An 11945-nucleotide genomic window follows, 5' to 3' on the forward strand; every position below is an offset into this window, starting at 1 on the left:
TCATTAACTCATCATAGCTAAATAGTCAAAAAATAGTCAATTTACTAACTTTGACTCTCAAATAAGTACTTGTACCCTCAGACACTTATTCCTCTACAAACATCAAGCCTCTCTAACAATGCCTACTCTTGCTCTCCAACAGAATCATCAAGATTATCAGAAAAATATTTGGATATAAGGGGTGAGTTATCAACAACTCAGTAAGTAAAGAATATATACTAGTATGTAAACATGAGCATTTTCACAGAGTTCATAATGCAGAAACAAAAAATTTCAGTTTCAATATGCAAATTGTGAAAATACATATTATCATAAAATCAGAGCGACACTTCAAACTATTCATATTCGAAAACCCACTTTTCATATTCAAATACCCATTTGGCACAACATAACTAAACATCTTCATCTTATCTTATCATATCATATCAAAGCATCAAATCAGAATGGAGACCATGTTTAACCCCCGTGGTAGGGTTGTGCATTCTGCGGAAAGCTAAGCAAAACATAAATCATCATGTTACCAAAGTTATTGCACTCTGAGCAGAGACCACTTTTATCTCTCGTGGTAGGGACATAGGTCACTATTATATCCCGTGGCAGGGCTTCAGGTCACTATTATATCCCATGACAGGGCCAGATGCCACTATTATCACATGCGGCAAGGCCATATATCAGAGCTAAATAGAATCAAAATCACCATATCAAAACCAGAATCAGAGTTAGAACAGAATCAGAAAGTCATGCCAAAGGTTTTTCAGATGCCACATCATATCAAATTAGAGTACTGAAATAAATTCAAATCATTTCACATATTCAAAACCATATTCAGAACATTTTCGCATCACATGCACAAATTTTCATAAATTTCATATTCGCTCTTTTTGCATAGTTCAGAAAACAGCATGCACAAAATTAGCTCATGTCTACATCAGTCCTGACAAAAAATACTTTATCTTATATTGATTTTATGCATATGCAGAATACATAATTGAGATTGTTTTCAGATTTCCTTTCCAAACGAACATGCATATTTTCAAAATCAATCTCATTTCATTTCTTTTTATGCAAAGTCTAGCATAGGAACCTCGCTTACCTGAACTTCTTAACTTTTCAGAAATTCTCCACAATAGTACTGAAAATCAAACATCACCTATAAAAAATCATGTAGCTTGATTAAATCTCTAATTGAATATTTATCTCGTATTTACACCTGAAATACTTTAGTCGTTCATTCTAATACCTCGAAAACCTAAAAATTCTCTTAACCCTAAAATATCATTATTTCCCAAATACTTTGATTTACACAAAATTCTCCAAACAAAATATCATACTAATTTCAAGAATTAGTTAAACCCAAACCTGCCTTAGAAATCAAGTTCCTCATAAAACTTTATATCTCCAAAATCTCCCACAAAACAAACCCAACTAAAAAATAAGTCCAACTTACCTCAAGCCCAATATAAGATCAAAACCATCATGAAACTTAGGCCCATCCCAAACATCAGATTTGCCATGAATTGCATAAGGGCATGCCCGTAATTTAATACCACTTACACGTAAAACTTGAAATCATACCCAAAGCAACCAAAATTATCCCACAACTAAAGGGTGGGGGCAACTTACCCAAAGACAAAGGCCAGAGACAGCAACAGTGAGAGCGAGGTGCAACGGAGTTGGGCCGCCCGATGATGGCTGGAGTTGGGTTGAAGTGGATGTTGGAGGTGCAAAAGTGTGGTGCGGCTGAGATACAGAGAGAGAAAGTGATGGGAGAGAAAAATTGAACACAGAGAGAGAGAAAGGGAGAGAGAGAGAGAGAGAGAGAGAGAGAGAGAGAGAGAGAGAGAGAGAGGAAAGGAAGCTCATTGCGCGACTATGAGGAGGTGTGCAATGATCTGGGGTGGCGGGAAGTTTTTGGTAGCAATTTTTGTGGGATCTCAACGTGGTGGGGCTCTCAGTGTGATGGTTGCAGTGCTTGGCAAAAAGGACAGGTGGATGCTCTATTTCGAGTATGGAAAAACAGGGGACACACGGGCTGAGATGGGTGGTTCGGCTGGGTCACACAGTGGCTGGGCAGTGGGATGGAGGCTATGGCTTCGTCAAGGCTAAGATGCAGTGGACTACCCCAAGGTGATGGTGGTGCAATGCTGAACGTGTCATGAATCGTGGCTTTGCCCCCTTTTCTTTTGATCAGTCCAGATGCATCAGTGGAAGGCTTTGGGTCACAGCAACGTGGGTCTGCAGCTTATGGAATGGAGTGATCAATACGGTTGTCGGTTTCACGTGGGGCTGGGCAATGGCTAGTGGCTTCCGTCATACAGAGGAGAAATCAGCATGTGAGTTTTCCGTTCAGGCTATTGTTGTGGGACGGATTGGAGTTTCCATTATGGGTTGTTTGCCATTGGAATGGATGTATGGTGGTGTAAGGCAGTGGTTGGGCTATGGTGTTGCATGGCTGTGGAAGGAGCGTGGAGTAACAGCCTGGAGGCAATGGTTGGACTGGGGTTCATGGATTGCCAAAGGGCTGGGACGTGGTTTTTGATTCACTAAAAACTTAGGCTATGACAACTTCTTTGAGAGAAAATATGTGTATATATAGAGGTGATTGGAAACCAGCCTTAAGATGAGAACCAAAATGGAGAAGGAACTGTGCATGAGAGACGTGCATGAATGAAACGCGAAAATGGTCTTTGAGTTTTGGACCGACTCAACCTCTAAAATAAATTAACTTTTTCCACTAATTTTCTCGGCCAGTAAAATATTTTATCTAATCTCAAAATATTTAATAAATTATACCTAGTTAGCAAGTCCAATAAAATTATTTGATATCCGCCAAAAATTAAAAAAAAAAAGAAAAAATTGAGCTCGTAGTTCATTCCAAAAATACTCGTTAATCTCAAGTGGGCTTTTTATCTGTGTAAATCCAAAAATTTTAAAAAGCAATTGGGAACTAGACTCGGGTGTTACAATTTGAAACCTGATCTAGAGAAGCGTTGACTGCAAAACTAATATACAATGAAATTCCTCTCCAACTACTATCTTCTACAGACCAGAGGGAAGTGGGATTGAAACGGATGACCCATATTTCTTATGGTTGAACCACTTGGGAATTCCAAATTAAAAAATGCCATGAATTTCTTCTTTAGCAAGATAATTTGTTTCAACAAGCAGGTTATCCCCATCAACATTTGAGTGTGTCTCACGCAATTCACAAAGTATCAATTGAACAATGCTTTTCATAAATTTTGACTGAGACCTGCAATTAAGAAAGATGAAGTAAGAATTTTGGCCGTTGGGTGCCTAAGAAGGGATTCGCACTAAAAGAAGAGTAATTATTACCCATCCTTTAAATAGTGTTCGGATAGATTGGCCACTCGTTTCAAAGCGTCTCTCCACATTTTCACTTTCTCTATGTTCTGATCCTTGAAATGATTTCCATGTTCATCGAAGGCGCTTGCGAAAGTTTCTGTCTGATTCTGGACATCCCTGGGATCAACATGGTAGAAAATGGGCAAAACTCTCATTCCTCTATCTTCCATGCGTTCAACAATCTTTGCAAGTTCTTCCAAGCACCAGGTGGAAGAAGCATAGTCTTTTGACAAAATGATGACTGCCATTCTCGGCTTGTCGATTGCATCCAAGAGTTCCCTTTTAATGGGTTTTCCGTAAGCAAGTTCTTCATTGTCCTTAAAGGTGCGAATGCATTTATCAACCAAGGCGTTATATAGATGGTCGGTGAAAGTATAGCGCGTGTCTTCGCCTCTAAAGTTGAGAAAAACATCGTATTCCCGGCATATTTGTGGTTCAGACCAAGTAGAAGAGTCGTTAGAAGTAGAAGAAAGAGATGTACCTAAGGCACTTTGAACATTGATGGTTGTGGAGGCCATTGAAAAGCAGAAGATCATGAGCGGCTTATAAATTAATTAAGAGTTTGGATAATGGAAGTTAATTAAGAAGCAAGCTGCTGCAGAGCATTATAAATAAAAAAGAAGCTAATTAACGCGTAGGTACAACGTTGAAACTTTCAACATCCTGGCCTGCATGATCGGCTCATGAATATTGTATGTGACTTTAGTACTGAAATTGTCTTACGACTAGGCCGATGATAGTGCGCAGTCTCATTTTATCTTATCTAATTATTAAACTTTTATGTAAAATATAGTAAATAATTTAATTTTTTCAGATTTTAATATAATAATAATATTTTATTCAACTTTTAATTTTTATTTAAAATCATTTCATTTCATCTTACTATCTAAACCGCAACTTAGTATAATCATTCTCATCCCCTACAGTAAATTATATTTCTTATCATTACCCTGGAATTAATTACAATCATCTTTGTCACCATTAAAATAATGATATTCGAGGAAAAGAAAAGAAAAAAAAAAAAAAAAAAAAAAACCGTTTGTTTTCTAGAACTGCTTTTCAAAGACCACAAACAACTAGCTGTTGGGTAGTTTCCACTTAAACACTCTCTCTCTCTCTCTCTCTCTCTCTCTCTCTCTCTCTCTCTCTCTCTCTCTCTCTCTCTCTCTCTCTCTCTCTCTCTCTCTCTCTCTCTCTCTCTCTCTCTCTCTCTCTCTCTCAGTGAGCTAGATGTATGCGCTGCTCAACCCCCTCTCGCCAAGTGTGAGAGTCAACGAGGCAAGCCCACTCACACATATTGCTTGACCTCCACGAAGAATTTCTATAAAGGCTTCCTAGGCGGGCTAGGCTTACGCGCCACTCGGCCTCTTCTCACCATGCGCGAGGGTCACTGGAGCGAGTTCAGTCTAAGTGTTGCTCGGCCTGTGCAAAGAATTTATGCAAATATTTTCACAAGGAGTTCAGCCCGTGTGCAGCCCGACATCTAAGGACTAAGTAATGATCAACCAAAGCAAAAGTTAACGGGCGAATGAGCCACTTAGCTCGGCAAGGTGCCATCAAACACATTATTTGCTCAAGGAAGAGGACTAGTGTCAAGCCTTAGTAAACGATCAGCACATCACTACCAGTGAGGGGCTCATGTAGAATATGGGCAAGCAAAGCAAAAAGGAACAACAATAATAAAGGCATAAACAAAGGACATTTTATTCATCAATATCGAAGTTCTTACAAAAAAGAATGTTACACCATATTCGTAAAAAAACCATACAAAGAAAAAGAAGTCAAAAAATGATATGCAAGCAGGGTCGAACTTGGCGGGATACACTAGGGCACCATCGGCAAGAAAGGCAGCATCAGCGAGGTCGCCAAAGAGGCATCATCGACGTATAGGGGAGGTGAAGAAAGGAGCGCGAGACCAACTCAAGCACCCAAAACTTACAACCATCAGGAAAACCAGCCTCATTTAAAACCATCACCACACGGGCAAAGGCACCATGTGGAAGTAGCAAATAGAGGCTTTGCCCCAATGGTCGTTGCCCGAGCCGAAGGAGGCTAGGTAGTAAGGAGCTTGAATTGAAAGAAGCCCCTTACCAGAGCAAAGGCCCCCTCTTTCTCCTCCCCTGGCCGAAGAGGATTCGCCTTAACCAGAGCAAGTTTAGACCGTCAGAAATCCCCTTCGCCCACTACGCCTGCTTGGGAAACCTAGCTCCATCCCAATCATGAGAATGAATTGGGATGTAAGGATAGAACATGGACTACACGATGAGCCCTGAGATAGGAAAAACCATCGAATGGCATGGCTACAAAGCTCGGCAAGCGCCACCTTCACAACATATCGTGCGGTAACAAGGGGCAACACGGTCTCTAGAAAAGTCTCCTCGGAGAGCCATAAAAGACCACCTATCACCCGCTTTGACACAAGTTTCTGGTGGAACACCACACGAAAAGGTTGGCCAGAAGCTAGAAGGAACATCGGAGTTGGAGTTGGCCAAAAGGAACCCAGCACCAAGAAAAGGGAAGGCTTAGAGCGCTTGAAGAGCAGGAAGAGAGATCTGATGGCAAATGGCATGGCAGGTAGGGATTATATAGGCAAGGAGTGATGGTTCATCCCTCAAGATTTGGGGTACGTACGTATCTCGCTGCAAGTGCAAATCACGCGAACCGCTCAATACGACTTCCATAACATGTGCTGCGAATACCCTTCGGCTCCATCAATCCAGAGGAAGAGTAATGGCTAGGCACTAATGGCCAACTGGCCGAGTCCCTCGGAAGTTCATGAACAATGCATTGATTGCCAAACTACTTTGGTTAGGGAACCAAGGAGTGAAGTACAAAGCATAACAGATCTCCCCTCAAAATAAGCAACACGAAGCGTCACAGCTCTCCTCTCAAGATAAGGAGTACTGAGCGTCATAAACCTCCCCTCGAGGCAGGTGACTCCAACCAAATGGGCGGCAGAATGAAAAGAAATCAGGAATGCGAAGGGACATCCATGACACAAAATAAACATGCGATTACGTAGCAAAAGAACAAAATGTACATGATGAATGATTGGGCACCATGGTTTAGACAAAGGACCAAAGACAAAGAATATACATCACAAAGTATATATAGAGAAGCAAACAAATTTAGTCGCGGGAGGCATCAGGGTCCTTCTTAGGTTTTGTGTGACCCACCTAAAGAGAATTTGGATCTAGCCCTTGCCCAGCAGGGTTAGCCCCAATCCCCTCAAAGCTACCTCCCCAAGGACAACACCCACGAGAGGACGGTTAGGAAGATCGTCATCCTCTGGCAAAAACACATCCAAACTTTCTTGTGGCTTAAGAGAGGTCGAATCTGGCTCGAGGTCTTTAAGATCAATGGGCTACAAGTGCGCCTCCAACACCTCCAAACTTTCTTGTGGGTTAAAGATGACGTAGTCGTGTATCCTTTCAAGGCCTTTGAGATACCTATGGGACCAAGAGTCATCCCGAACATAGAGGGCCCTCCCCAGCTATTCACTTGAGCAGGTGGTGACCTCTTGCACCTCCGACAGGTTGCTCTGCAGATCCCAGATAACCACACCCTGGGTAGTTATCCTCTTCTAGGCCGCTCCCAGTTCAATCAGCACCTCTTCCTACTTGATCCTGGCTGCAGATAGCAAGGTTTTTCGATCCTCTGCAATGGTCGACAAGGTTGAGTGCTCCTCCACTAGCATCTTGAGCCGCTGAGTATTAAAATCCCTAAGGCCCTTCAGCCTTTCATTCTCTGCCTGCGACAAATCCAGTGACTTTTAAAGATTGCTCAGCGACTCCTGAGCCTTCACGACCCACTCTCTAGCCATGTCCAGCTCCACCTCCAGGCAATTTCTCTCCTTCCTCTTCCCGCTGGCGTAATGAAGAGTCATCATCACCATGGATTGAAGCTCTAGGTTCTCCCTCTCAACAGCCTCACGACCGCTCACGATATGCTCGGCCAACCATTCAAACCCCTGCAAACCCCACAATCAGAAGCAAGAGGGTGAGAATAAAAGAGAAAGGGAGAAAACATATTTAAGAAAAGAACATGGAACAAGAAAGGACCTCAGAGAGAAGTTTCCGCAGCGACTTAGATGCCCGCTCTAGGGCCTTTGCAGGGCGCCAGAACCTTAAAGGCTACCATCACCTGAATGCTATAGGTCACAACCAGTGATCGAAGGAATTCGAGGGAGGCCTCTGAATGCTAAAAGCGGCTAGCGTAACATGGCTCCTAGGTGCTTGCCTTAGAATGGCTCTCGAAGTTCGCAGGTTCGGCAAATTTTTGAGTGGCCATCTGGAGAGTAGGGACACAACAAGGAGTACAAAATCGAGGAAGGCAAGTGAAGAACAAATGGAATGGGAAGGAAGTGGAAAGAGTGTGGCAGAAGTTTTGCAAGTAATGATCAGTGCTCAATACGCACGAGGCATGGAAGGAAAAAGCTATTTAAAGACCCACACACACAACGCAGCCACAAAAGGAAGAAAATGTCTAACAAATATCATTGTGAAAAAGACGGAACGATTGTCATTGAGTACCAGGACTTACTCACCGGGTACCGCATTGGGAATGACAAAGGAAGGGTCGAGATCTAACCTGTGGAATAGTCAAACGACAGGTATTCCTACTCAGCCAACTGGACAAGAGCGACAAGTGGCAGCATTGGGTAGGAACAGGAAAATTCCATCGGCCTAGTCCGATGAGAATTGACTAGGTAACTGTTATGTTTTTTCCAGGGCCCTAAGCCTATGAGGACTAGCCCAAACTAGGCATAAAGAGGATCCCCACACCCCAGGGGGGCCCGAACAGCTAGATTCAGGCCCATAGATTCCCTCAACAACCTAACCAAGACCCATGACCCATATAAGGGGGGCATACGGGTCAGGGTTAGGATGGGACATTACGTAGGAGGTGCAGAAGACCAAACCAGCGAAAAGAGAGAGAAGCACTCCAGAGGGAGGGGACTAAATCGTAGATTAACACTAAGAGATCACGTTGCATTAAATGAACTCACCAGGAAATCACGCCACATTACTTGCTTCTTCTAAAGGGCCATGTCGTATTCAAGGCGATATGGCGAAAGGGACTCCGAGAAGACATCCCTCCACCCAGGCCACATGGTATGGTTGTCTGACCCTAGGGCTAAGTATAAAAGGACCCTCAACTATAAGGTAAAAGGATCAAAAAATTTTCCACTAAGACTTCACTTGCTATATTCTCAATTCCTTATATCATTTAAGGGTTATCACTGACTTAAGTATCGAAGGCTTCCCAAGCCACCCTAGGGCCGCACTCTACCAATTCTCTCATTGTGTGATTGTAGGCCCACGACACTAAAGACCCAGACCGCTTAGAGCCCGACCTTTAGGCATATTAAACATGTCGTCAACATAGAGAGAACAACTACTTATATTATGTAAACATGCACAATAGAATGCCATATTTATACGTGAATGAGACTTGGGAAAGAATGAAAATACAATAAATACAAAATAAGATGTTACTGTTGGTTTACATAAATTAAAATAAGCTAAAAATAACTATATATACAAGCTTTAAATGTACAAGTATCAAATGTATAAGGATAAAACTAATCTTTTGTAAAAAAGTAGACTCCACTATGAAACCATGATCTAGTAAACAAGTGTGACGGAAATCATGAAACAACCTAGTTGTCCTATGAAAAAACATGACCTATTTAGCTCTTGGATCTGAAGGAATAGAAACTAAGGACTAAGAAGATTTTCTTGGCAAAGGTTATGGCAGAATTATGATATGTAAAAGGTTACATAGGAATGAGAAGGGGAGAAGAGTTGGATATCCTCACCTCTTGTAGGACCAAGTTTGAAGTTGTATTGTAACAATTATGAAAACATGAAAAAATGTTAATACATAAATTTGCACAACAAACCAAAATGGAGGAAAGAATTATTGTGCAACCTCATGGGGTTTCGGTTGGAAAATCTCCAAACACCAAATTTGTTAACAAAAGCATAATTCAAATAATAGTTTTGAGAAAAGCAAACCAGGGCCAATTTTTGCTTAACTAAGATTGTCCGCTGTTGACTGGCTTTTGCATGGCAGAAGTTGCATGTCCTTCAGTGTTTTGTCGTGATTTCTTTTTCTTGCATATCCCATTTACTTTGCTTGCATGATTGGGACTCAAGATTGAGCCTAGATTCCTGAGCAATTAAAGTTTACTATTTTTGTCTTCATGTGCTTGCTGGTGGTGAATTGTTGTGTGGGAACAAGTTGCACCATCCCTTGAAAAAGTAGTGATAAATACTTTGTGCCCTTGTGATGGTTGGGTTTGTCACCTTTCACCTACTCCACCAAATGCTCTCGCCATGGTTAGTTATTGCCACTTTTGCTCGCCACAATCAGTTGCTCGCTATGCTAGGGTTGTTCGTCACTATCAATTGCCAGCCATGTTTGGTGAACTACTTGGCGAGATTATTTCCCACCACTAGGTGCTTCACGTTGGTCGCCATTTCTTGGTGAGGCACTACACGGGGTGAGTTTGGAGAGTAGTTGCTCGCCGTGAGGGTGGTGAGGTGGTGCTTGTTGGTTACCATAACTTGGTGTGGTGTTGCCGCTGCGGCTCCTGAGTTTGCTTGCCATCTCTCCATGGGGGTGATAGTTTCTAAGTTTGCTAAAGATAAAGTCGTTGCATCAGGATGAAGGTTGTCATGGTAACGACATAAAGGTATGGCTGGTGGAGGTGCATGGCAGTTGTGAGTGCCCTGTTTTTGGTATCATAAAATAGTGGATTACTGTGGCTCCTGTTTGGCATGGTACAATGGGTTGTTGCCTTGTGGTGGCAGCATTTATGGTAGTGCAATCATAATGGTTTTCCCTAACAGTGGCTAAGGAAAGTAGTGTGGTAGAGACGCTGTAGCCAAACCTCATTAATTGTTGCTACTTGCATGGCTCGAGAATAGTGTTGGTGGCGAGGAAGTTTCATGGTAGGGAGCATGTAAGGTTGATAGCAAGACATTCATCACCCGCCACAAGGGTGGCCGACTATAAAGCATCTCAGCGACCCTGTTGGTCGCCGCAATGAAGGTTGTGGGCTGCAGCGAGCTCACAATTGGGCTAAGCTGGTGAGCAGGTTGTGAAGTTCAGTAACTCCTGTTTCATGCACTGGTGATGGTATCAAGGAAGTCTATAGCAGGTGGGGTTTCCGTGGCACACAAATCACCATCATGATGACATAGCACACTAATGAGTTAGGTGGCGACTGCTAGGGGCCTATTTGTACTTGACTAGTGAAGCCCTCCCTATTCTGCTTCTAGGCTTCTAGCAGCAAGTAACACTGCGGGGATAGCTTCTATGGTCGAATTCCTCCTTGTCGCTTCAGAAAAATAGCTGGTCAGGTGGTGGCTACTGTGGTTAGCTAGCTCTTAGATGCTGGATGTGGATCTTCCTGCTCACCATGGAAGCACTTGGTGGTGAAGATCTGGTTAGGGAACCTCCGTTAGCTAGGACAAGCCATCTAGTGGAGTGGCTAGACAGGAATCGTACCACCTAAGAGGGGCAATGGGCAGCCATCCCGCCGTTGGAGTACACAATGCATGTGACATGCGCACAGTGCTCGTGGAACTGACAATATATACTACCATCTACAAGGCCACCATCCACCTCAAAGCAACATTTCAACTAGTAAACATTACTTGAATCCTAATCAGGAAAAAGTATTGAGTTTAAAAGTAATGCAAAGCAAAATTCCATTTAGTGCAAAAGTAATGTAAAGTGAAATTCCTCTCCAACTTATATCTTCAGACAAATTGAAATGAAGCGACATTCATACAAATGACCCATAATTTTTATTGCTGAAACCCTTGGGAATTCCAGTTTTGGAAATGCCATGAGTTCTTTTGCTTTGATGAATCTACTTCTGCAATAAATTATTGTAAAAAAAGCAAACTAAAATGATAAATTTTAAATCATGATAATAAAGCCACATTTGTACTATATTGTAAAGAGAAATATTTCTGTCACAAATAGATTCCACAAAAGTAATCTTTCAAACTAACATGATTTGACATAGTACATTAGATTCTAAAAATACTTTTTTTGTAAAGTAAATCTAACGTATTATATAAAATTATGTCAGTTTGTGAGCTTACTTTTGTGGTATCTTTTTGTGGTTGTAGTGCAACTATACTGTAAAAGACTAGTACTATTCAAGAGGCAAGTGTATGAGAGAGAGAGAGAGAGAGAGGAGCTCTATCTATGTTTGCTACAATATTGATCTGGATTGCATATCAAGCAATTATGACATCTGGCTACTTTTGCCTTCTTCGTCTACCAAACTAAGGAAATCAATCGTACTTTTTTATGTGGACACTATGATTTGAGTAATTTTCTCATTAATGGAGTATATTCTTATGCCATTATAAGCTAAGCTGTGTACTTGGTGGGAGAGTTGGCAATTGTTTAAGCTTGCTACAATTATTTAAATAAAGAAGCTTGAGCTTGGAAAGCTTCGAAATGTCATCTGGGAGATGTGTAAAATTGTTTATGCTCAGATTTAGAGACTCCAATGAAGATAAGCAACTAAGATCCTTAAGGAGTGCTTCATC

The 11945-nt window shown here is 41.9% G+C and overlaps 1 protein-coding gene across 1 annotated transcript; it reads right to left on the reverse strand.

Moving 5' to 3' along the window:
* Nucleotides 1–3114: 3114 nt before the first annotated feature.
* On the reverse strand, nt 3115–3884 carry LOC122282204 (TMV resistance protein N-like). The gene is made up of 2 exons (XM_043094154.1): nt 3337–3884; nt 3115–3253 (listed from the first exon to the last, which is right to left on the reverse strand). The coding sequence occupies exons 1-2, from the start codon at nt 3882–3884 to the stop codon at nt 3115–3117; spliced, it is 687 nt and encodes a 228-aa protein (XP_042950088.1).
* Nucleotides 3885–11945: the final 8061 nt, after the last annotated feature.

The sequence above is a fragment of the Carya illinoinensis genome, chromosome 11 (assembly GCF_018687715.1).
Source record: "Carya illinoinensis cultivar Pawnee chromosome 11, C.illinoinensisPawnee_v1, whole genome shotgun sequence".
Classification (NCBI taxonomy): Eukaryota; Viridiplantae; Streptophyta; class Magnoliopsida; order Fagales; family Juglandaceae; genus Carya; species Carya illinoinensis.

Excerpts from the sequence above, each read along its gene's own strand:
- LOC122282204 (XM_043094154.1), bottom strand. The coding sequence starts at position 3,884 with ATGGCCTCCACAACCATCAATGTTCAAAGTGCCTTAGGTACATCTCTT. Across the intron at positions 3,254-3,336 it reads GAACACTATTTAAAGGATGG|GTCTCAGTCAAAATTTATGA; the intron begins GTAATAATTACT and ends TCTTAATTGCAG.